The sequence below is a fragment of the Saccopteryx leptura genome, chromosome 10 (genome assembly GCF_036850995.1).
Source record: "Saccopteryx leptura isolate mSacLep1 chromosome 10, mSacLep1_pri_phased_curated, whole genome shotgun sequence".
NCBI lineage: Eukaryota > Metazoa > Chordata > Mammalia > Chiroptera > Emballonuridae > Saccopteryx > Saccopteryx leptura.
The window spans coordinates 56,546,159-56,570,923 of NC_089512.1; the positions used below are offsets into that span (position 1 = coordinate 56,546,159).

At 56.0% G+C, this 24,765-nt stretch overlaps 1 protein-coding gene across 1 annotated transcript in view; it reads left to right on the forward strand.

The window, feature by feature from the left end:
* Positions 1–24,765, forward strand: part of DNAH1 (dynein axonemal heavy chain 1) — an 83,712-nt gene that overhangs the window by 43,327 nt on the left and 15,620 nt on the right. The window contains exons 23-53 of the mRNA XM_066351910.1: positions 430–551; positions 712–817; positions 1,382–1,561; positions 3,019–3,159; positions 3,727–3,890; positions 4,137–4,250; positions 4,970–5,158; positions 5,446–5,551; positions 6,201–6,314; positions 6,763–6,912; positions 8,781–8,867; positions 8,977–9,163; positions 10,154–10,245; positions 10,428–10,582; positions 10,808–10,985; positions 11,820–12,014; positions 12,102–12,221; positions 12,476–12,634; positions 12,776–12,880; positions 13,935–14,075; positions 14,194–14,354; positions 14,766–14,923; positions 15,275–15,448; positions 16,212–16,250; positions 19,239–19,417; positions 20,268–20,498; positions 21,184–21,380; positions 21,845–21,980; positions 22,943–23,151; positions 23,378–23,549; positions 24,297–24,488. Coding sequence (XP_066208007.1) covers positions 430–551; positions 712–817; positions 1,382–1,561; positions 3,019–3,159; positions 3,727–3,890; positions 4,137–4,250; positions 4,970–5,158; positions 5,446–5,551; positions 6,201–6,314; positions 6,763–6,912; positions 8,781–8,867; positions 8,977–9,163; positions 10,154–10,245; positions 10,428–10,582; positions 10,808–10,985; positions 11,820–12,014; positions 12,102–12,221; positions 12,476–12,634; positions 12,776–12,880; positions 13,935–14,075; positions 14,194–14,354; positions 14,766–14,923; positions 15,275–15,448; positions 16,212–16,250; positions 19,239–19,417; positions 20,268–20,498; positions 21,184–21,380; positions 21,845–21,980; positions 22,943–23,151; positions 23,378–23,549; positions 24,297–24,488 — 4,653 coding nt within the window. The remainder of the gene's footprint in view (positions 1–429; positions 552–711; positions 818–1,381; positions 1,562–3,018; positions 3,160–3,726; positions 3,891–4,136; positions 4,251–4,969; positions 5,159–5,445; positions 5,552–6,200; positions 6,315–6,762; positions 6,913–8,780; positions 8,868–8,976; positions 9,164–10,153; positions 10,246–10,427; positions 10,583–10,807; positions 10,986–11,819; positions 12,015–12,101; positions 12,222–12,475; positions 12,635–12,775; positions 12,881–13,934; positions 14,076–14,193; positions 14,355–14,765; positions 14,924–15,274; positions 15,449–16,211; positions 16,251–19,238; positions 19,418–20,267; positions 20,499–21,183; positions 21,381–21,844; positions 21,981–22,942; positions 23,152–23,377; positions 23,550–24,296; positions 24,489–24,765) is intronic.

Below are 24,765 nucleotides of genomic sequence, written 5' to 3' on the forward strand. Positions count from 1 at the left end.
CCCAGTCACATTGTTGGCAGCTTCCTGGTCTCATCACTCCCTGAACAAGAAAGATTAGAGAACAAGCTCAGGGCTTTGGGCTTGCCCTGTGTTCCCAAGTGAGCTCGCTGGTCATAAGTGCTACTCCTCAGAAGCACAACACAGGATTTCTTTGAGGACATTTACAGTCCACAATAGTATTTTAAAAGTCCTGCAGCAAATCAAATCTCTCGGCTTTGTTTAACCCTACTTTTTTTGACCATGGACTTTTTTCTGTGGGACTGACAGGGTGATGGATGCAACCCCTAGCTCAGGGCTATTCTCCTGCCCCTGTTCCTTCCCAGGCCCCACTGAGGGTCTCTGGCCCATGAGGGTGCTCTTTGAGCCCACTTTGCTGCCTTCCATCTGGACCATGCTCACTTCCAGCTTCTTTCTGGCCTGGCCATGCAGGTGATCAATGTGTGCTCTGACCAGAGGCTGCTGGACAGCCTGCGGGATTGCAACAAGCTGCTAGACATGGTACAAAAGGGCCTCAGCGAATACTTGGAGACCAAGAGGAGCGCCTTCCCCAGGTGGGCACCGCCTGGCCCATGCCCACTCTTGTCAGTGCCTGCCCACGGCTGGTGCATTGAGAACCCCACCCAGGCCAAGGTGCAGGGTTGTCAGTGGCACTAGGGTAGCTGGGCCCCATGGAGTGCCTTACCCACTCCCTTACCCCTGTTCCCTGGCCAGATTCTACTTCCTGTCCGATGATGAACTACTTGAGATCTTGTCCCAGACAAAGGACCCCACTGCTGTGCAGCCCCACCTGCGCAAGTGCTTCGAGAACATTGCTTCGGTGGGTGATTGGGCTGGGGCTGGGGCCAGGAGCATGGGACTCCTTCCCCAAGGAAGTCCTTTAGCAGGAACTAGCCCCAAGTCCTTTTAGCAGGAACTGAGGTGGTAAGTGAGATTCCTGGCCCTCGGAGATGCACCTGGGGCCTGTGGGAGGAAGGTCAGCTGCAAAACCGCCAGCTCAGGACGGGGGTGGCGGCTGGCTCTGAACTCACCGAGGCATTCCCTGTTCCCACAATATACTGAGGTGCTGGCTAGGTCAAGCAACCCATGAAACCAGAGGCTCCTGGCTCTCCTTATCATTCTTGCCTACAAGAGAGGCTGCACAGGCCTGTGCAGGAGGGGGACTCGCAGGCAGGTTATCCTCCTTCCCCAAGGGGGCGCCACAGGCTAGGGATAAGGCAGACCCATCTTGCCTGAACACACAGTCAGGGAAGGCCCAGCCCAGACAGGTGTTCAGGTGGAGCCCCCTGAGGTGAGCTGTCTTCTGAACGTGAAGGGCTCAGGCAGGTCCGCCCTGGGGCTATGGTGGGTGGTGTCATTCCCATTCTTGCCCGCCTGTCCACAGCTGCTGTTCCAGGAGGACCTGGAGATCACACACATGTACTCAGCAGAGGGTGAGGAGGTTCAGTTATCCTTTTCCATCTACCCGTCCAGCAACGTGGAGGACTGGCTGCGCGAGGTGGAACGCAGCATGAAGACCAGTGTGCGGGACATCATCGAGAGGGCCATCAAGGCCTACCCCACAGTGAGTCATGCTTCCCACCAAACACAGCCTCCTGGCCCAGCTGTCCTTCTGTTTGCTCCTTCCTCAGTGCTCTTGACTCCACCACGATTAGCTGGGCTGCCTGCCTGCCTCATCCTCAAGCTATAGCCTTGACTACTGCTACTCTCGGTCAGCCAGGGGATTTCTGGGGACAGGGATTCTTTTTTTATTTTTTTTATTTATTTTTTTTATTATTATTATTATTTTTTTGTATTTTTCTGAAGCTGGAAACGGGGAGAGACAGTCAGACAGACTCCCGCATGCGCCCGACCGGGATCCACCCGGCACGCCCACCAGGGGGGCTCCGCCCACCAGGGGGCGATGCTCTGCCCCTCCGGGGCATCGCTCTGCCGTGACCAGAGCCACTCTAGCGCCTGGGGCAGAGACCAAGGAGCCATCCCAGCGCACCCGGGCCATCCTTGCTCCAATGGAGCCTCGCTGCGGGAGGGGAAGAGAGAGACAGAGAGGAAGGGGGGGGGGGTGGAGAAGCAAATGGGCGCTTCTCCTATGTGCCCTGGCTGGGAATCGAACCCGGGTCCCCCACACGCCAGGCCGACACTCTACCGCTGAGCCAACCAGCCAGGGCTGGGGACAGGGATTCTTGAGGCCTGCTCAGGGAGGAATCTAAAAGTATGCTCCAGAAAATGAGACTAGCTCCTAATAACAATCAGTCACTGTTATGTTTCAAGCATTCACTGTGTGCCAGGCCTGGGCTGGGGCTTCACCCACATTACCTCTTCCAGCCCCACAGTCAACAGTGGGGCTGTGGGTTAGCCCTTATCCTACAAAGTTAGTTCAGAGATATTTTCTGCCCAAAGGTATGTAATTCACAGGTAACAGAACCAGGGTTTGAATCCAGGGCTGTATCTCCCTGATTCTGTGTTCCCAACCTTCTGTTTCAAGATTTCTGCTGAAGAAGCAATGACTCTGCCCACCCCTGAGAGGCCCAGAGCTTAATGACTTCTCTGCTTTTGAGGTGGAATTAGCAACTTAAGCCCAGAGTTCAAAAGGCCAAAGCACAGCCTAACCAGGTGGTGATGCAGTGGATAGAGTATCGGACTGGGATGCAGAGGGCCCAGGTTCGAAACTTTGAGGTCGCCAGCTTGAGCACGGGCTCATCTGGTTTGAGCAAGGCTCACCAGCTTGAGCCCAAGGTCACTGGCTTTAGCAAGGGGTCACTCATTCTGCTGTGCCCCAGTCAAGGCACATATGAGGAAGCAATCAATAAGCAACTAAGGTGCCGCAACAACAACAAAGAATTGATGCGTCTCATCTCTCTCCCTTCCTGTCTGTCTGTTCTATCTGTCCCTCTCTCTGTCTCTCTCTGTCTCTGTCACACACAAAAAAGGCCAAAGCACAGATGATGTTTAAGGGGAAAAAGGGTGCAGGGTCAGGGCTGGCAGCTGCCTGGGTCAGCCCTGCCTGTGTTATCTTTCCAGATGCCCAGGACCCAGTGGGTTCTGAACTGGCCTGGCCAGGTGACCATCGCTGGGTGCCAGACCTACTGGACTATGGAAGTGGCAGAGGCCCTGGAGGCCAGCAGCCTCAGTAACACGCTGTTCCCCCAGCTCTACCGGCAGGTGGGAGTCAAGGGGTCATCATCTGTTCCCCACACACACCCTGCACCCGGGAGAGCCCGGGCCCTCCGGGAGCTTTTTCCCTGTATTGAGCCTGAAAGAGGCCTTGGGTTGGGTTCAGAGAACAGAAGGTCAAACACCCCAGAAATGAGTGTCTCAGGACCAGCCACTGGTGGAGGGACTGGGGTCTGAGGAGAGCTGAGGCCAGGCAGGTGTCCCTCTCTGATGGTCTGAGGGAGCTGTGTCCTGCACCACCCCAGCTCTGTGCTTGGGCTCCTCACCACACTCTTTCCTCGAGCTCCTCACCGTGCTCCACCACCTGGCCATGGAAGGTTCAGGTGGCACCATACACTACAGGGAAGCAGATGCCATGTGAATGCCTCCATTTTTCTTTACTTCCCTGCCTGATTTCTCACGTGACCAGTGCCCTCCCTGTGATCCTCCCATCCCAGACCATCGGAAGCCCCCAGGATAGAGGGGTTGTTCCTGGTGAAAGCCTACCTCTATGCAAAGGAGAGAGAGCCTACCCCTAGCATGGCTGTTCCTGATAGTGTCCCCCAACTCCTGCAGCTCAGTGACCTGGTGGCCCTGGTGCGGGGGAAGCTGTCCCGCATGCAGCGGGCAGTGCTGTCAGCACTAATCGTTATTGAGGTCCATGCCAAGGATGTGGTGGGCAAGCTGATCCAGGAGAACGTGGTCAGTGTGAATGACTTTGAGTGGATCTCACAGCTGAGGTGAGGAGGCAGGGGTCCCCAGCCCAGCCACCCAGGGGCAGAGCAGCTGCAGGCTAGGGCCAGGAGAGGTGACAGAGTCCATCAACAACTGCTATCCCTGGCCCTTGAAGCCCTGGGACAAGCTGGGCAGAGGTACCTGATCCCCTTAGTCACCAAAAGAACTCCCTCCCCTCAACCACATACCCTGACTGGTGGCCTATGGTGGCCTCATGTTCTCACTGGGGACCCATCTCCCTGCAATGCCAGGTACTACTGGACAAATGACAACCTGTACATTCGAGCTGTGAATGCTGAGTTCATCTATGGCTACGAGTACCTAGGCAACAGTGGGAGGCTGGTAATCACACCCCTCACTGACAGGTAAGAGTTCCCCTGGCCACGTGCCCTCCCACACTGGGACCCTTCCTCCAGCTCTGGCTGGCCCAGAAGAGTAGGTACGTCAGGGCACAGCCAGTCCATCAGAGCATGCAGGGCTAGGAACACAGGCTTTGGGTCTAAAACCAGCCCTGACGGTCACAGGCTGAGTGGCCTTGGGCAGTTGACTCAATCCAACTGTGCCTTACTTTGCTCTGTGGCTTCCTCAGGGTGGTTATGAGAATTTCATGAGCTGATACATAAAGCTCATAGCTCAATAAACATTACTGGGCGTGAGCTTTACAATTTTTTCAGTCAAATCCTCCTTTCAGTGTGCCAGAAGGATTGATCTTGAGAGAAATAGTGGGCAAGTCCCTTTATCAAATGAACAATTCTCTTCTAAAGCAATCTGTCCTTTTCTCTTACCAACTGTATCTAGTAGCTGATTTTCAGTCTGGGTTGTTAGTAAGGGAGGGCAACATGCCACAGAGTGGCCTTCTCAGTGCGCTTCTGAGTCAGCTCTGCAGGGCCGCAGGGTGGGTGGGGAAGCACAAAGGCTGCAGCCCTAACCCCAGCGGCCAGGGCTGAGCATGCCCCGGGGCCCTGAGAGGAAAGAGAAGCCAGAGCCGCCCACCCATGGGGCCCAAGAAGGGGGACTGGCTCTCCCTGTGTGGGAGTCCCGAGGGAGGTGTGTGGGGCGTTCTCACTTCCTCTCACTCCTTCAGGTGCTATCTGACTCTGACCGGTGCCTTGCATCTCAAGTTTGGGGGCGCCCCAGCCGGCCCAGCTGGCACAGGGAAAACGGAGACTACCAAAGACCTGGGCAAGGCCTTGGCCATCCAGACTGTCGTGTTCAACTGCTCTGATCAGCTTGACTTCATGGCCATGGGCAAGTTCTTCAAGGGCCTGGCCAGGTAAGCCTGCCTGTGAGGGTGGCACAGGACAGGGCAGGAAGGCTGAGCTCTCCTGGGGACACTGTCCGAGAGGAGCCTCACAAGACAGTGGAGGGGACGGGGTAGGGATAACAGGAGTCAAAGGCTCAGCCCCTGTGGGCACTGGGGGGGGCATGTTGGGCTGTGGGTACGTGGCTGAGCTGAGAGGGATCACCACTGACCGCTTCTTCCCCATGGAGCCACAGGGGCTGTTGAATGTGCCAGGTGGACTCTAAACTCCTCATCTCCTCATGTTCTTACCACATTAGCGCTGGGGCCTGGGCCTGCTTTGACGAATTCAATCGCATTGATATTGAGGTGCTGTCTGTGGTGGCACAGCAGATCACCACCATCCAGAAGGCGCAGCAACAGCGGGTGAGCCACCCTCTCCCACTCCCCCAGGTCACCACCTCATCACTTCATCAATGGCTGCCACACCCCTGCCGTCTTGTGGCTCCCCACCCTTCAGGGTGAGAAGCCAGGCACTGAGCCTGTCCTGAGCCCAGCCTCTGTCACTGGACAGGGGACTGGGCACTTCCCCCTCCCCCTTGTAGCTGTCCCTGAGGGCTTTTGTAGCCAGTCAGAGAGCCCCACAACCCTACCCCACTCTGGGAGTAGCTCCCAGTCCAAGCTGCAGTGGGCGAAGGGGTTCCTCCCACAAGAAGGACAAAGCCTCAGCCATCTGTCCTTCCTCTAGCCTTGTTCGGAGTGGCCAGCACTTGTCCGGGGAACAAGAGCTGGGAGGCTGGCAGGTGCCCCAGCCCCACCCCAGTAGAGCCCTGGGTCCCAGTCAGAGCTAAACTTGCTCAATATGAGCAGAATCAGTGTCAGGAACTGGATGTGGGAAATAGTGGATTTGTGAAGACCTCAGGTAGGCAGGACCACGGGTAGCCCCCTGGATTGAAGGTCTGAGGCCAGATCCTGAGAGAAGAGCCATAATCAGGGACCAGTCTGGGTTGACCAGGACAGGGACAGGAGATCCAGCCAGAGGAGGGTAGGTGAGTCAGCCCCTGTCACCCCCTAGGTGGAACGCTTCATGTTTGAGGGTGTTGAGATCCCACTCGTGCCATCTTGCGCAGTGTTTATCACTATGAACCCAGGATATGCCGGCCGCACTGAGCTGCCCGATAACCTGAAGGTGAGTTCAGGCCTGGAAGGCCACCCAGGGCACTGGGAGGCACCAGAGCCTGTGCACTGAGCTCAGATGCTAAAGAGCTTACAAGGCACACAGCTGTTGAATGTCAGGAACTGTGGTTCCCCATGGCAGCGCTCCTGCCCAGTGGTCCAGAGGCCTATTCCAAGGCATGAAAAGGAGGCCTCAAGCTTGTCCCCACCCAGGGTTGGGAGAAGTCGGGGGCAGATTCAGGTCAACACAAAGAACAGTTTCTAATGGGCAGAGCGGTCCAGACACAGGGAGGTGTAAGCCTCAGCTATGTCAGGCATGCTACAAAGGGGGGTCCTGGCATCAGCAAGGGAGGAGGGCAGTGAAGCTGCCTCCTGTGGACTAGCTAGCCCATAATGCGCATAGTGCTCTCAGAGGGGAGGTCTGTCTGCCTCTCCATTCACGTGTGCGCCATGGACACCAGGCGCTCTTCCGGCCTGTGGCCATGATGGTTCCAGATTATGCCATGATTGCTGAAATCTCCCTCTACTCCTTTGGCTTCAATGAGGCCAATGTGCTGGCCAAGAAGATCACAACCACCTTCAAGCTGTCCTCCGAGCAGCTCAGCTCCCAGGTAAGGTCTTGCCCCAACCAGGTTCCAGGGTCTGAGAGCTGCTGCCTATCCCCAGTAACCCCAAGAGGTAGGAATTACATTCCCATTTCTCAGCTGAGCACACTGAGACCCTAAGCAGCTAAGAGACTGGCCAGGCCCATGTAGTACACAGGGAGCTGGAGCACAAGCCAGGAACAGATGCTCACCCCGGCTAGTTCAGGTGCAGGGGAGGATTGGCCACTAGGAGGCCAAGAGCCACACAACTCAAGAAGGTAGATCGAGTGCACCTAGGTCTTGTGAGGACAGTGGGACAGCCAGCTCCCCACCTGAGCCTCCCAGTTCCCAGTCGCCCACCTGAGCCTCCTAGCCATGGACCTTCTACTCAGCATGCTGAGACCATAGATACCATTGGTCCAAGCACCAGCACTGGTGGACGAGCTTTCCTGTTTGACTCCATTCTTCGTCAGTTCCCCCTCTGCAGTGGCAGAGATGAGCCCCAGCTCTGTCTGGGCTCACATGCAACCAGCTTAGTTTTTTTCCTACTAGTTCCAGAAAAAGTTCCTGGTATGCTAATGGGCCCTGTTGTAGCTGAAAGGGTTGGTCTGGAGAGATGTTACAAGAAACCACTGGAAGCTCAAAGGCCATTGAGGCCAACTTGTTCATGGTACACATGGGAAACTCCTTTGTTTGCTTTGTGACTAAAAGCTCAAGCAACCCCCTGCCCTTAGCACTATGCTAGCACTGCAGGGATTTAGCTGCAAGTAAGGCAGAGTCTATACTCAGGGGCCAAGAGTCAAGCAGAGGACACAGAATATGTAACCTGGCCCTGGCCGGTTGGCTCAGCGGTAGAGCGTCGGCCTAGCGTGCGGAGGACCCGGGTTCGATTTCCGGCCAGGGCACACAGGAGAAGCACACATTTGCTTCTCCACCCCTCCGCCGCACCTTCCTCTCTGTCTCTCTCTTCCCCTCCTGCAGCCGGGCTCCATTGGAGCAAAGATGGCCCGGGCGCTGGGGATGGCTCTGTGGCCTCTGCCCCAGGCGCTAGAGTGGCTCTGGTCGCAACATGGCGACCCCCAGGATGGGCAGAGCATCGCCCCCTGGTGGGCAGAGCGTAGCCCCATGGTGGGCGTGCCGGGTGGATCCCGGTTGGGCACATGCGGGAATCTGTCTGACTGTCTCTACCTGTTTCCAGCTTCAGAAAAATGCAAAAAAAAAAAAAAAGAATACGTAACCTGGTAAAAGGAGGGAAAATTGGGATGGTGAAGTTGAGGGTGACAAAGGGGACAAAGAGGTCACCTGGCCCAGGCTGGGGCATGCAGGTGGTTATAGACGATATGCAGGAGAAATGACATTTTATTTATTTATTTATTTATTTTTTTTTTTGTATTTTTCTGAAGCTGGAAACGGGGAGAGACAGTCAGACAGACTCCCGCATGGGCCCGACCGGGATCCACCCGGCACACCCACCAGGGGCGACGCTCTGCCCACCAGGGGGCGATGCTCTGCCCCTCTGGGGCGTCGCTCTGCCGCGACCAGAGCCACTCTAGCGCCTGGGGCAGAGGTCAAGGAGCCATCCCCAGCGCCCAGGCCATCTTTGCTCCAATGGAGCCTTGGCTGCGGGAGGGGAAGAGAGAGACAGAGAGGAAGGAGGGGAGGGGGGTGGAGAAGCAAATGGGCGCTTCTCCTATGTGCCCTGGCTGGGAATCGAACCCGGGTCCCCCGCACGCCAGGCTGATGCTCTACCGCTGAGCCAACCGGCCAGGGCAAGAAATGACATTTTAGCTGCAAGCTGAGCAATGGGCCAGGTACCGGGTGGGAGGCAGTGTTCTAGGCAGAAGCCCCCAAAGGGACAGTGCCCACCCACCCCTCCTCCTGTATGGTGGCAATAGGATCACTATGACTTTGGGATGAGAGCTGTGAAAACTGTGATCTCAGCTGCCGGGAACCTCAAGCGAGAACACCCCAGCATGGATGAGGTACGCTCAATCCAGAGGGCTGCCTGGGAGAGGGCGCAGAGGGCTCCGGAGTGGCCAGCAAGACATCCGGCCCGGGCCACCCTGAAGGCTCTTCTGGCCTCCGCTGCAGGAGCTGATCTGCCTCCGGGCCATCCGGGACGTGAACGTGCCTAAGTTCCTGCAGGAGGACCTCAAACTTTTCTCTGGGATCGTGTCTGACCTGTTCCCCACCATCAAGGAGGAGGAGACTGACTATGGCATCCTGGACAAGGCCATCCGCAGGGCCTGTGAGAAGAACAACCTCAAGGATGTGGATGGTGAGCTCCTGGCCCCTACCCACAGTGCTTTGGATGTCTGAGGAAAAGCTGGCTCCTGCCTCCCTGGGGTTCCGGGCAGGGGAACGGGGACAGCAGACCAGCCTCAGGGGCCCTCATGCCTGACCAGGTGTGCTGTGGGCTGGGCTTTCCGTCAGGCAGCCTCTGGGCAGGCAGGTACCCCTAACCCTGTCTCTACTGGAACCCTTCAGCTGATGGCTCTAGGAAAAACTGCTTCATTCTCACACAATACTTCTGACACCAGATCAGATGTGTGGGATTTTCCTACACCAACCAATTCCAACACAAGCTGGGTGTCCTAAAATTCAATTAAATTCAGACAGTTATCAGAGTTAGCACAGACCCCACAGGTTACGGGCTCAGTTCCAAAAACTGACCCCACCCAGATGCCAGTTCTTCTATCTGTCTTGGCTAAATCAGATCCCTGAGTGGCAGCACCTAGCTTGCCACGCACACACACGCAGTCTGGCGCCAAAGTGATGCTCTTGTTTCCCTCCCACATAGCCAGCAGCTGTTCGGTCTCCAGCCAGCGGCTGTCCCTACGTCCCTGGTCTGGGTCAGTAAAGCTCCTGCCTGACCCTCAGAGTTTGTCCCTGGGATTTTGCCTTGTATTGGCCAGCACTTACTTGGGGCAATGTTCTCTCTCAGCTTTGGGCTGGAGTTGATTGTGGGCCTGTGACAGCTGACACTGAGCAGGCCCATGTGGTCTGCCCCCTCTCCAGTGACTGTTAGGGAATGACAGTCCTCATGGAAAGGACGCTGACTGTGAGCAGAGCTCCTGCTCTCTGCCAGGCTCCGTGCTTAGGGCCTCACCAGCCCCTGCCCGTGAGGACTATGTGGCCTCATTTTACTGATGAGGAAACTGAGGCTCAGGGAATGAGGTGACCATCCGAGAGCACACAGAAAGCTAGTGGCAGAGACAGACCAAAGCCCATGCTCTGACCCCTGGCTTCCCCTGCCCTGTCCCCCCAGGCTTCTTGACCAAGTGCATCCAGCTCTATGAGACCACAGTGGTGCGACATGGCCTCATGCTTGTTGGGCCCACGGGCTCCGGCAAAAGTAATGTAAGTCCAGCCGAGCCAGGCAGCCCAGTGCCACACAGTGGGCCGGAGGGTCTACTCTGTCTTGGTCTCCATTTGTACCTCTTGGTCTCTAGAATACCTCCTGTCCCCTGGGACCCACAGCCCATTCCAGCCCTGCTCTCTGGGGGTCCAAGAGGCTCATTCTTAGGTGGCCGTCTTCCCAGTGTTACAGAGTCCTGGCAGCTGCCATGACGTTGCTGAAAGGGCAGCCGTCCATCAGCGGCGGTGTGTATGAGGCTGTCAACTACTATGTGCTCAACCCCAAGTCCATCACGATGGGCCAGCTGTACGGGGAGTTTGACCTGCTCACCCATGAGTGGTAAGTGACACCTAGCAAAGTGACTATAAGCACACATTTTCATTATATCATGTTACACCAAAAAGTCCTATTCTTTCTATTAAACTTTTTAAATGAGTGAAGATACTGAAGAAGAAAAAAAAAAGGCAGAGCAGGGCCAACCTGACAGCTGGGTTTCTTGGAGCCAGCTGTGCTTGTCGCCTTGCCTCCCGACACCTACACCCCTCCCCTCCCTGGTGGCTGCAGGACAGATGGGATTTTCCCCTCCCTCATCCGGGCGGGGACCACCGCCTCCGACACCAGCAAGAAATGGTACATGTTCGATGGGCCCGTGGACGCCGTCTGGATTGAGAACATGAACACGGTGCTGGATGACAACAAGAAGCTGTGCCTCAGCTCCGGGGAGATCATCAAGCTCACCGAGGTGCATCCCCCTGTCCTCTGCAGCTGGGTGGGCCCAGAAGTCATACTGTGCTGGCCAAAACTTGTGCCCCTCCACCCCTTCCTCTGGAGTCACAGCTGCATCTCAGTCACCTGACCTCCTAGGAGCCAGCTCCTAGCACATGTCCTTGTCCCTGAGCTCCCACTCCTCAGCCACGTCCTGCACAGTGGCTCAGTGCCACCCTTTCGGCAGACCCACCTTCTGGGATGCTCTGAGTCCAGGGCCAGGGCGACCCCCCCCCCCCCCCCCAGTGATGCTGCCTTGTGCCTCCCAGGCCCACTTTCAGCCATATTGCCCAGTCTAGGTCACCATTGTGGCAATGTGCTCAGAGTCTGGGGGATGGGTGGTACAGACCTGGCCACATGGACGTCTTCCTGGTGTGTGAGAGGCACCACCTGGAAGGGTGATCACCTGGAAGTGAAGGCAGTTCACCATGTCTACACTGAAGCCAATCTCTTAAGCCCTCTGAGAACACCTGGAGGTCGATGTGAACTTATGTCCATGTACAGAGGTGTGGGTTCTGTAGCAGGGCACACAGCTCCTATCAGATTTCCCCAGGGCTCCAAGGATCCCCAAATGCCCTGAACCCAGGCTGCCTAGAGAGCTCCCAGGAATCTCCTGACTCATGCTCCCCCTCAGGGCTCAAGGGAAGGCCACATTATTGGCTTAGGGTCAGGGGGCTCCTGTATCCCCCCACCCCAGCACTGCTCCTGGTCCATAGCTGGCCCCCTGCCCATAGCTACAGGATGAGCAACCTCTCTCGATGGCCCTGGGGGCTGGCAGCTGGCCCACTCACACAGTCCATCTTGGTGCCAGGAGATGACCATGATGTTTGAGGTACAAGACCTGGCAGTGGCCTCACCAGCCACAGTGTCCCGCTGTGGCATGGTGTACTTGGAGCCCAGCATCCTGGGGTTCATGCCCTTTGTCGAGTGCTGGCTGAAGAGGCTCCCTGCCTTACTCAAGCCCTACCTGGAACACTTCAAGGCCCTCTTTGTCAGCTTCCTGGAGGTAAGGGAGTCTACAGCGTGCCTGGCCTGGGTGTGACAGCAGGGCACTGTGTCCACCAGCCACGGGAGCTGGGTGCCATACCTGCAGGTATCCCTTGCCTTCGTCCGGTCTTCGGTGAAGGAGGTGATTGCCTCAACCAACAGCAACCTAATCATGAGTCTCCTCAAGCTGCTGGACTGCTTCTTCAAACCATTTGTACCTAAAGAGGTGCGACTCTAAGCAGGGAGCTGGGTGCCTACTTCTCAGGTCCCTGTTCTCCTTGCCTGGGCTGCCTGAGGGCCCTGAATCCCACGTCCAGCTCCTGGAAGAGCAACTTGGATTGGCTTACCTAGGTCAGGGGAATGCCCTGCTCATTCTGCTGAAGACACAAAACTGTACAGTGGTGACTGAGGGGTGCCAGCTTCCTCAGGCAACTCAGCATTCTTCCTGCTTTAGTCTGATGCTGTCCCCTATGTCCCCAGGGCCTCAAGAAAATACCCCCGGAAAAGCTTAATCGTGTCCCAGAGCTGATCGAGCCCTGGTTCATCTTCTCCCTGGTCTGGAGTGTGGGTGCCACAGGGAGCAGCGCCAGCCGCATCAGCTTCAGCCACTGGCTTAGGATCAGGATGAAGACAGAAAACGTGAGAGGTGGCAGAGCCCAGGTGGGCTGAATGCTGGGTGTTCTGAGGCTGTCCCCCTTTCCTGGGCCCAGGCCTCCAGGGACAAGTAGCCACACAAATGACTGGGCCTCACCACCTGCTTTTCCTCCTGGTTCCTCACAGCTGACCATGCTCTTCCCAGAGGAGGGGTTGGTGTTTGATTACAGGCTCGATGACGCAGGCATCAGCAACATCAGCGATGAGGACGAAGAGGAGGAGGGCAAGCAGGTGACTGCAGGCCTGCCCTGAGCGGACAGGCCAGGGAGGCCCCATGGGGTGGTGGCTGTCCTCCTTGGTAAGTAATGACTAGAAAGAGGAGGCCATGTTGACAACCACAGGTCTCAGGCTGGGGGTAGGTGCATCTTCTCATGAATTCGCACAGACCCAGAGGGTGGCTAGTTCCCAGACAAGGAGACCTAGACTCAGAGCAGCCACACCCAGCTAGTCATTGCAGAGCTGGACTTGAACCTGGATTTAGATGTTAGAGCACTGTCCCCCCTGTGTTGATGTTGAACTCAAGGATTGGCCACTTCAGTTTTACTTAAAAGCCCCGTTTTTCCAGGGTCTGGGCCCCCCATGAGTGGGAGAGCAAGTCGCTGTGGCCTGCTTTGTCCCCCCTGCCAGCCAGTGAGGACTCTGAGCCTTACCTCATTCAGGGTCAGGACCCCAGCTCAGAATAGAAAGGGGCAGAAAGGCATCTGCAGAAATGGTCACAGTGCAGGATTCTCCTGAGAACCTCACAGGGCACACTTGAGTCTAATGGTCAGAACTGTCCCCAATGGGACATATTAATTTGATCATAGTGAGCAACGCCATCAAGGGAGGTCTGCAAGCTGAGTCAGGTTTGTGGGTGAAGGAATTAATGCGGTGGGGACGGTGGGGAGGCCAGGTGACCTCTGAGTGTCCAGGTGATGCCAGCACCCTTGTTTTGGCCCCCACACTCCTGGAGAGCCTGAGACTAAATAGCAAAGATCTTTTCATTCTGGGTTGTCCAATTCCCAGAGTACCTCCTTCATGTAGAAACACAGGGACTAGTAGTCCCTAGGGAGCCCCCCTGGAGGCAACTCTGTGCAGAGAGCCCCTATTCCCAGGAGCTTTTTCTAGAAGTCCCCCACCCAGGAGACAGAGGGGCACAGGGCTTCCTATTTCTGTCAGGAGCAGCCCCTCACCTGGGCCCTCTTGCCAAGGCCCAGCAGAGCAGCTCCTTGCCTTCCTGGTACACTTGGCCAGGGTGGGCTGGGAAGGGGTTTTGGGCCCACCCCTGAGCCACCTATGGTTCTAGGTTACCTGGGTGAAGTGGATGGACTCTTCGGTTTCGTTCACCATGATACCAGACACCAACTACTGCAACATCATCGTGCCCACCATGGATACTGTGCAGATGTCCTACTTGCTGGGCATGCTCCTCACCAACCACAAGTCCGTGAGTGCCCCCCATGCCCTGCCTCATCCAGTATCAAGGGCCAAGTTGGGTTGGCCGCTTCCTATGGTGCACTGCGCCCTGCGAGAGCACTCTGCCTACATGACCCCCACTCTCCCAGGTGCTGTGCATCGGGCCAACAGGCACAGGGAAGACCCTCACCATCTCTGACAAGCTCCTGAAGAACCTGCCACTGGAGTACATCAGCCACTTCCTCACCTTCTCAGCCCGCACCTCAGCCAACCAGACCCAGGACCTCATCGACAGCAAGCTGGACAAGAGGCAAGCACCCTCATTCCTTCCTGCACTCCTGTGTCCCCCCCCCCCCCCCACCGGGCTGAACCGACTGCTATCTCACCTCCCTGGGTGTGGGCTGTTCTCCCTTGAAGACTGTTCTAGAGCCTTCCTCCATCAGGAATTCCTACTGAGCCCTTCCATGGGGGCTTGCTTTGGTCTGGGCTCTTGGGCAGAGCCTGTTATTCGTATGCCTGGGAGGCAAGACTCACTCTGAGGACCAGACTTAGGGCAGACAGGTGCGATGTCCTGTGACACTCAGAATGGGACTAGGGACTGCTCAAGAGGTCCAGTGATTCATATGAAGCCAAAGTTAGTGAAGGCTTCCCAGGGGCTGCCCCTGAACTCCCAGAGGACCTGGTGCCCATGGTGCTGGGCTCACACAGCCCCTCCCCATAGGCGGAAGGGTGTGTTTGGACCACCCCTGGGGCGTTACTTCATCTTCTTCATTGATGACCTGAACATGCCAGCCTTGGAGACATACGGTGCCCAGCCACCTATCGAGCTGTTGCGACAGTGGATGGACCATGGCGGCTGGTATGACCGCAAGATCATCGGTGCGTGCCAGCTGGCACGGGGCGGCAGGGTGTGGCAGGGAATGCTGGGCAGGACAGGGCACTCCTCCATTAGGTAATGTAGGCACAGGGACTTGGGCCCATGGTACTTTTAAAGGGTCCATAGAAATATTTTAGTTCATTTTAAAACCAGGGAGAAGTTAAACTTTCAGCTTAAAGAAAAAATTAATGTATATTAGTATATTTGTCTTTATGCTGATACTGTTGTAAATTATAATTTTTAGTATTTTTTCAATGGAGGAGGAGGTCCATGAAGACGAAAGTGCCTAGGGCCCACAAAAGTCATACTGCAGCCCTGGGCAGGGCCTCCTCCTGACTTCCTGCCCCCTCCAGGAGCCTTCAAGAACCTGGTGGACATCAACTTTGTCTGTGCCATGGGCCCCCCAGGCGGAGGCAGGAATGCCATTACTCCGCGGCTCACACGCCACTTCAATTACCTGTCCTTTGCTGAGATGGATGAGGTCAGCAAGAAGTGCATCTTCTCCACCATCCTGGGCAGTTGGATGGGTGAGTATTGGGCAGGTGTGGGAAGGCCAGGCCAGGTAAACTCTAGCAAGGAGAGTTTGGCAGCAGCTGGAAGGACAGAGTAGCTGAATCACTGACCTGGCTTCACCCCTTACTCAGCTGTGTTACCTTGAACCTCAGAGTTCAAGGAACTCTCTGAGCCTCAGTTTCTTCACCTGTAAAATGGGCGTAATATTGGTGTCCACCACCCCAAGTCCTGAAGGTTAAATAAGACCTTGCATATAGAGCATCTAGCATGAAGCCCAGCAGGTGTTGCCTGCTGAATAGGATATATGCTATGTACACATATGCATTTACCCACGCAAGTGCCCATGTATCATTAGTACTTGCCCAAAAACTCTGGTGGAAGGATATTACTTTTGGGACTCAGGAAAAGCCATTGAGACAGAATGGACAAAGTGACCCTGATCCTTCATGAGGCTTGGGGAGTTTTTACCCCAGGATGGAGTTTTCCCCACCAGCCCACCTCCCACCTAACACACACTCTGACCTGTGAACTCCACTGGGCATGGTGCCAGGTTATTGGTGATGGGGGTCAAGTCTTCCTTAGGCCCTCCTTCCTCTTGGCCTTGCCTAGCCAGCCCTCAAGTACTATAAGCCAGATGTGCCTACATGCCCAGCTTCGGGGTGGGGGTCACATTGATCTGGGCCAGGGGTCAGTGGTTATTCTGGGAGCAGCCAGCCAGGGTGGGCAGCAAAAGGCCCACTTAACTGCATACCCCATGTCTCTCTGGCAACCCTCTAGATGGACGCCTTGGAGAAAAAAGTTACCGGGATCCTGTGCGTAAGTGCAGAGCTGCATGGAAAGGTCTCTGGTCCCAGGGTGGGGCCTGGACTCCAGTGGGTGTAGCTGAGGCTATGGACCAGAGGCCGCAGTGAACCATCCTTAGGCTCATGTTGGGCCTTGGGCCTTTGCTAGAATGGTTAACATCGGGGGCAACTGCCTTCCTAGGCTTATCCACGCCTTCTTCTAGCTGTCAGCTCTTCAGTGCCTGGGTTAGTATCTTGCCGTAGTAGAAGCCAAGTAAATGTAAGTTAAATAAATGAATAAAGGAATCCAATAATCTCCCACCCAGCGTGAAGAAGCAGAGGCCCCAGGCCTCTCCAAGGAGCGGGCATGAGCTCAAAAGCCTGAGGATGGTGTGCGGGTGGGTCAGGCAGCCCTCGTGAGGAAGTCTCACCAGGGCAGGTCTGTCGGTCTGCAGCAGGGTTGTGGATACTCCAGAATTCTCTCCCCACCTCATGTCCCACCTCTTCTCCCCTCTCAGTTAAAAAAGGCTATTAGAAGACAGCACCCTCTCTAGTCCTCCACATCCACTGCTTACCTATACCCAGACCTTCCTTGGGATTATCTCTTGTATTCTCTCCTATTTCAAAGAATGAACTTGCCTACTTCCCAGCGAGGCCAAGCTCTCCTCTTAGGCCTGAATCTCATCCCCTATTGACACTTGAGGATGTGGCTCCACCCCCACCCTCAACACCAGTAGTCCCTCATGCAAACATGTCTTGATTCCTCCTATCTTAACAACAAAACACAAAATTGCCTCTATCGGCCCCTTCTCACCTATCCTGGACCATCACTCCATTTCTCTGCTTGCTTGGACATCAAAACTACTCACTCAGGCCCTGACCTATTGGCTCAGTGGTAGAGCATCAGCCCAGCGTGTGGATGTTCTGGGTTTGATTTCTGGTCAGGGCACACAGGAAAAGTGACCATCTGCTTCTCCACCCCTCCCCCTCTCCCTCCTCTCTCTCTATCGCCCTTTTCCCCTCCTGCAGCCATGCTCAGTTGGAGCAAGTTGGCCCTGGGCACTGAGGATAGCTCCATGGCCTCACCTCAGGTGCTAAAAATAGCTTGATTACCAAGCAACAGAGCAACAGCCCCAGATGGGCAGAGCATTGCCTGGTAGGGGGCTTACTGGGTGGATTCCAGTTGGGGCACATGCGGGAGTCTGTCTCTCTGCCTCCTTGCTTTTCACTTAAGCAAAATTAAAAAAAAAAAAAGACTCCTCAAAAGTACTGTCCCCTCTTGCTGGCACCAGCCCTCTCCTCCCACTTTCCTTTGAGCCTCACCACTCCCCTTGGAGTGCTCTTGTCACCAGTGGCCTCGTGAGGCCAGATCAAAGGTCAGTTCTCGGTCCTCACCTACCCTGTTGTCAGCAGCATTGATCCAAGGTGGCCTCTCCCTCTCTCAGATCCCCGTTCCCCCAGCCACCCCTTCCTGGAGTGACTGGGGCTTGCTTTCCAGCCTCTTCTCCCTCTAACAACACTCTTCCTGGACAACCTCATCCTGCCCTGCAATCAAGCCCGTCCTAGTACTGACCACACCTGAGTTCACGTCTCTAGTCCAGACCTCTCCCTTGAACCCCTCGCCCCACATCTTCTCTCAGATGTCCACTGTGCATCTCAGGTTGAACATGTCAAACCCAGGCTCCTCTCATCTCAGGTGATGACAACTCTGTCCTTTCAGTCACTCAGGTCAAGAGCCTCAACATCACCCAGACTCTCCTCTCTCACACCTGCATCTATCAGGAGGTCCTGCTGACTCTCCCTCCAGAACCCACCCCAGCGACTGCCCATCCTTACTCACCGGCCATAGCAGCAGCTCTCTTCCTGGTGTCCTTGATTTTTCCTTTACCCCCTGCATCCATCCCTCTGTCTTCTGTGAGCCCATCGTCCACCTGAAGCCAGGGGGACCCATTCGAACAGGAAATCAGATTATAGTCTCTCTCCCTCTCACTCTCTTTCCTGAAGGCAAAGTCATCCTATTGGCCCCTGTGCTCTTATCTCCTCTTGCTGGTCCATAACACCCCAGGTGTGTCCACCTCGGGGCCTTTGCCCTCTCCGTCCCCTGTCTGAGGCACTGTCTCCAGTTGTAGGCCTGCTAGCACCTCACGTCTTCACATTTCGGCTTGAATTCCCCTCCTCGGTGAGGCCTATGTCAGAACCCCCGACCCTGGCTCTCCCTAGCCTCTCTCCTACTACCAGTCTTTCCACAGCACTTTCTGTCACCTGTTTGCTGACCACAGTGCTTGTGGGTCAGTCATAGTCTGTTCCCCCCCTCCCAAGCACATCTGCTTGTGGTGAGGAGTGTCTGTGCCCAGGGCAGCAGCTGCACCTGTGTGTGTGGAAAAGCCCCCTTTGGAGCTCGGAAGCTCTCCTGCCCTTTGCTTTTCCCACTTCTGAGGGCTCCCTCTGCCCCAATTCCCACTGACAGAATTGTGGTTTCCAGCAAAGAATTGAATAATTTTCAAAGAACAAGTAAATAGGTTGTTAGCAGTGAAGAGGCAGGCTGGAGGCTGCAGCCCCAGAAAGGTGAGCCTGAGGGCACGGCTGAGCTCCAGCTCCTGCGGGCGTTCGCTGTGAAGCCCTGAGCCTGTGTGGACCGTGAGACCCTCCCCTTGCATGGCTCAGAAGCGGCATGTTTCAGGTCTGGCGCACAGCCCCACAGGGCAAGAGAGTAATGGCCCCCCAGCACAGAATGCATCCCAGTGCCCCATTGCATGGACAGGCTCTATCGGTATAAGGGTGTAGAAGGGAGGAAGCTCAGAGCAGGAGACTCCCCACCCTGAGGTGGGGGCATCAGGAAGGCCTGGTAGAGTCTCCTGGTAGCATCCAAGGGGGGCTGAAGGGCAGGTAGAATACAAGCATGCTGCCTAAAGAAGGGATATCGGGGGGACAGCACAGCACCAGCGAGGGCAGGGGTAAGGTCTTCAGAAGCTGCACGGGAAACTCCTGCCTATGTGACGCAGGCGCACTCATATTCCCATAGCTGGGGCCCCCAATATCGCCCACTTCACGGATCCCCTTGTAGAAGCTACCGTCAAGGTGTACTCTACCATCACCTCCCAGCTGCTGCCCACCCCAGCCAAGTCCCATTACACTTTCAACCTGAGGGACCTCTCCAAGGTCTTCCAAGGCATGCTCATGGCCAACCCAGCCAAGGTTGAGGTAAGGTTCTGGCTGGCCCCTCCCCAGAGTCCAGAGGCCACACAAGAGGGAGCCAGGGCAAGGCCCGGGAGAAATAGGGTTCCTGATGGAGGCCTGGGTGTGAGAAGATTGCGGGGAATGAAGGGCACCCAGGTGGAAGGAGCGGGGTGCCAGGTGTGCTAGACAGGCTCAGGCACCTTCCATGGGGACAGCATCATGAGGAGACAGAGCGAGGGAATGGGGAGGGACTGGTCTGCATAAAGGAGAATTGATGGGTCAGTGTGTGTTGAGCTCAGAGACCAGGGAGAGGGAGTGAACGAGACAGAAGCCACCTGGCCTTGCCAAGCTATAACCAAAAATGTTGAGAGAAGAGCCTGGGGGCTTCCTCAGGGTGGTCCAGTCACCCTAGGGGAGGCAGGGAAGCAGGGATGGAAGTGGCAGCAGCGATGAAGCTGTGGGCAGAGTCAGAATCTCAAGTCAAATCAGTGGAGTTTGGTGAGTGGTTAGATGTGGGGTATTGAGAAGGTATAGAAAGGATCAGGCACTCCTCCCAGGCTTAGGGTTTGGGAGCCATGGCTCCATTAGAGGGGAGAAGTGATGACCAGCAGTGGAGTTGGGTACCCAGCAGGTGCTGGGCCAGCTGGGCCTGAGCTGGGGGAAGAGAGGCCTAGGCGGCACTCTGCTGGACTGGGTCCTCGGTCGGGCAGCAGATACACTTTCCAAGAGCCCCTGTAAATGGCCCTTACCTGGTCCAGGGAGAAAACCAGGCCCAAGAGCTGTAGCTCCCACCCAGCCTCCCACTCCTGGTACTTTGAGAGGTGGGTGAGTACCCAGGGCTGATGGTTGGGCACTGACACTGGGGCGGCCACAGGACAAAGTGCAGCTGCTACGACTGTGGTACCATGAGAACTGCCGTGTGTTCCGTGACCGTCTGGTGAACGAGGAGGACCGCAGCTGGTTTGACAGGCTCCTAGAAAGCCACATGGAAGAATGGGAGGTGACCTTCAATGAGGTCTGCCCCTTCCAGCCCATCCTTTATGGGGACTTCATGTCGCCAGGCTCTGACATCAAGTCCTACGAGCTCATCACTAGCGAGAAAAAGGTAAAGGGGCCTGGCTGGTGCCCGACCCCTGGTGGGGGCCTCTTCACTTTGCACCCTTGGGACCTATACCCTCTGCAGCCACTGATAACAGACTGAGTGTCAGGACACTGGGCTGGAAGCCCAGCTCTGGGACTTCAGGTCAGCATTTGCTTCTCTGAGTCCCGTTTCCTCACCTGTCAAATGAGTACAGATGGGTCCATCTCTGAGGACAAGTCTTATGATTCAACTGAGAAAGGCTCTGTGATTGGGCCATGCTCTGCCAGTTTTGGGGGCTCTCATCTCATTCACAGAGAGCTAACAGGACCCCTGGGGCCACAAGTCTGAGTCAGGACCCCAGGGACACAGGAGGGGCGTGGGTCAGTGGCCTTAGAGCTGTGTGGCTGGTGTAAGCCTCCTGGTGGTTTCTCTCCACACATCTCCTCTCCTTGTTCCCAGAAGCTTCCACCAGGGCCCCAGGTCAGTGCATCCTGGTGAGCCCCAGAGGAAGATGGCAGGGCTCTGACCCTGACCCTCAGGCCTCGTTGTGTCCTGTAGGTCAAGCCTCATTCAGGCAGACCTGGCTTCTTAAGGCTCAACACCCTTCCATACACAGGGGAGCAGAGCAGGCCAAGGGAAGGGGTGGGCCTCCCATCAGGGGTCCGGTTGCACAGACACGGGGAGGACCCAGTTTGCCCCATCCCCCCAGATGATGAGGGTGATTGAGGAGTACATGGAGGACTACAACCAGATCAACACAGCCAAGCTGAAGCTGGTCCTCTTCCTGGACGCCCTGAGCCACATTTGCCGTATCAGCCGTACCCTGCGCCAGGCACTAGGCAATGCGCTCCTGCTGGGCGTGGGCGGCAGCGGCCGCAGCTCCCTCACACGGCTCACCTCGCACATGTGAGGCCCCAGGCATGGTGGGCAGGGGACAGCCGGTGACAGACTGTAGGTTCCATCCATGTTCTTTGGCAGTGCTGGGAACCTGGGGCAGCTTCGAGCCAGATCCTCCCAGCCCATGGACTTCTCGAAGGACTGGGAACAGGACCTGGGGTCCAAGGAGGGGCAGCAACAGTGCCCTGTGCTGCTGTGGGGAGGGGGTGTACATGCAGCCATCCAGGAGGGGTTCCTGGAGGTGGTGACCATGGGCCTGATCTCAGTATCAAAGCTGGGAGGATGTACAGGAAGGGTATTTCGGGTCAAGAGAGCATCTTGGCCAGAGGCCTGGCGGGTCAGGGCCTGGAGAGTCTATAGATGTGCCCAGGGGGGAGCAAGACTCCGGAGGGCTGGGGTTGGATGTGGGCATCTACTGGCACCTCAGCACTTGACCCTGAGCTTTGTCACACCTCTTTCCAACTCATCTCCAGAGCCGAGTACGAATGTTTCCAGATTGAGCTTTCTAAGAACTATGGCATAGCTGAGTGGCGCGAAGATGTCAAGAAGGTCTTATTCAAGGCTGGCCTGCACAACCTGCCCATCACCTTCCTGTTCTCAGACACCCAGGTGCCAGCACCATGGGCAGTGAGCAAGGTCCAGGGTGGCCTGGATATAATAACCCCATGCACTGTGGCATCCTGAAGGTGGTTAGTCCTTCATGCTCAGGCCACTGTCGGTGAGATGTATCGTAGAGGGGACGGTCGGGACCAGGGGGACTCCCAGTGGGGCAGGTCAGGTGCATAGGGCAAAACCCAGCTTCTTAGACCTCCAGGACATAGATTATTACTATGCCCCAAGTGAAAGAAGGCCCCTGGCACTATGGCTGACCACAAGCAGTACCCACTCACTGGCCAACAGCTTCCCACCTCGAGGACCACCCAACTTGTGCCCAAGTGCTGTGCTCATGACTCCCCTCTTGGGGACTGCTCCCTCTGGTGCTCCCTATGTGTGAGGTTGCTCCCCATAACTCTGAGAGAAGGAGAGGTGGTTGTTTCGGGGCCTCAAGACAGACAGAGCAGAGATTAAGTCTGGCTGGTGGTCAGGGTTGGGCCATGGCTAAAGCCCCAGGATGTGCCCCACCCTGGCAAGGGCCCCTCTGCTCCTACCCCTGGGCTCCCTGCACAGAGTCAGCTAAAGGATGGTGCCCTCTGGCACTGGCCAAGCCCTGACCGTATGAGTTGGGGTCATATGGTCAGGGCCCATTTCTGCCTATGGTTTCTTCCTGTGAGTAAAACTGAGACATGGAGAGGCCAGAAGAGGGAAAAGAAAGATGCCCAACTCCTACCCAGGACCCAGAGTCCTCCGCAGCACAGTGGTGATGTTCAGGGTCTCTGCCCTATGGCAGGCTTGGATGCAACCCCTAGACCATGACTTGTGAGGTCACTTATATGACCCTGGGCTTCCCTGAGACATGGTGGCATGGTGTGTAAAATGGGGCTATTATGAAGGTTCAGTGAGACCATGATTGTGGAGTCCAACACCCAGAAGCCATCTTCAGGCTCAGCTCCTCCACCCCTTTCCCTCCCCAGATAAAGAATGAGTCCTTCTTGGAGGACATCAACAACATCCTAAACTCGGGTGACATTCCCAACATCTACAATGCAGACGAGCAGGACCAGATTGTCAACAGCATGCGGCCCTATATCCAGGAGCAGGGCCTTCAGCCCACCAAGGCCAACCTCATGGCTGCCTATACTGGGCGTGTGCGCAGCAACATCCACATGGTGCTGTGTATGAGGTACAGGCAGCCATCATGGCCACACAGGGACAGCAGCACTGGGCAGCCATGCACTTGGGCCAGCCATGAGGAGAAATGACCTGGGACTTGCCACCATTGGGTCCAGGCTGCTGTGTGTTGCCTCTTGGTGGCCATTGCCACAGGGCTATGGAAGGGGTCTGGGTCCTGGGTTTATGGATGTGTAAGTCAGTGTCTCAGGGCCTCATTTGGACTCCTGGCCTTCCAGCCCTATTGGAGAGGTCTTCCGAGCTCGCCTGAGGCAGTTCCCCTCCCTGGTCAACTGCTGCACCATTGACTGGTTCAACGAGTGGCCAGCAGAGGCCCTGGAGTCTGTGGCCACCATATTCCTGAATGAGATCCCAGAACTAGAAGCCACCTCTGAAGTAATTGAAGGACTGGTAGGTGTTTTGATTAGAAACGAGCCATCAGGGGGAAATGTTTAAGTTTGGGCTTGGGGTCACGGAGGCCTGGGTGAGTCCTAGACCCACCACTGATGTTTACCTCTAGGTAAACAGTTTGGGCTTACTTGTCTCAGCCTCATTTTCTTTCTCTGTGCAATGGCATGCCACGAGGTCATCACAGTGATGTAGGAGGTTGGGCACACAGTAACACTTATTGTTTTCTTATTCCCTGAAGACTTTGTGGTAGCTTTCTTCAAAGAACTCTGTCACAACCCAGAGATCATAGATGGGAGGTGGGCTAGAATTGTCTGGTCCAAACTGAGAGAGTGATGGTCATCTAGGGAGCAAGAGCTAGGGTGAGCCCATTTCCCAGCAGCTGTGCTGAGGCCTTGGCTATCCCTTACCTCAGATCCAGCGTAAGGGGGGCCTCATCTTAGGGCTCTCAAAGAGAGGCAGGTTGTGGGGGCTGTGACTGGCCACGAGCTGGGAGATACGGGGTCCACATTCAAAGCCAGTTCTGCTTTGAACAAGCCCCTTAACTTCTCTGGGTCATGTGTTTTTCATCTGCAGACTAGGTGACCTTGTCTTTGAGGTTGTGAGGTCAAAGGAGTGAGTGAGGGGCATCAAGGTGCCTGCACATGGCTCCCTTTGCAGAGCCGGGCTGCAGTGGCTTCGAGGGCACCCTGGCACCCTCACTCTGCTGGGGCTTCCCAAGCCTTCCATCAGTGCTTTCCTGCCCCACAGATCCAGGTGTGCGTGCACATCCACCAGTCAGTGGCCAGGAAGTGTGTTGAGTACCTGGCCGAACTGGCCCGCCACAACTATGTCACGCCCAAGAGCTACCTGGAGCTTCTCAACATTTTCTCCATCCTTATCGGGCAGAAGAAACAGGAGCTTAAAACCTCCAAGAACCGTATGAAGAGTGGCCTCGACAAAGTGAGCTAGGGTGGGGCTTGTGGGCAATGGCCAGCTGCACATGGCTCTGCCCACCAGGCCTTAGCCCTGATCCAGGCAGCCAAGGCCAGCCTTTCAGTGGGCAGCCTACACTGTTTTAGGGGTGGCTTTCTCAGCTGAAAGGCAAGGCCAAAGCAGATTACTCCACAGATTCTTAGGGGACTGCTCCCTTCCTTGGGTACACTGGGCAACCTGGGGGCCACTGAAGCTGCCGGCCACAGCCTCTCACTCATGAGTGAGGGAAGCCCTGCAGGACCCT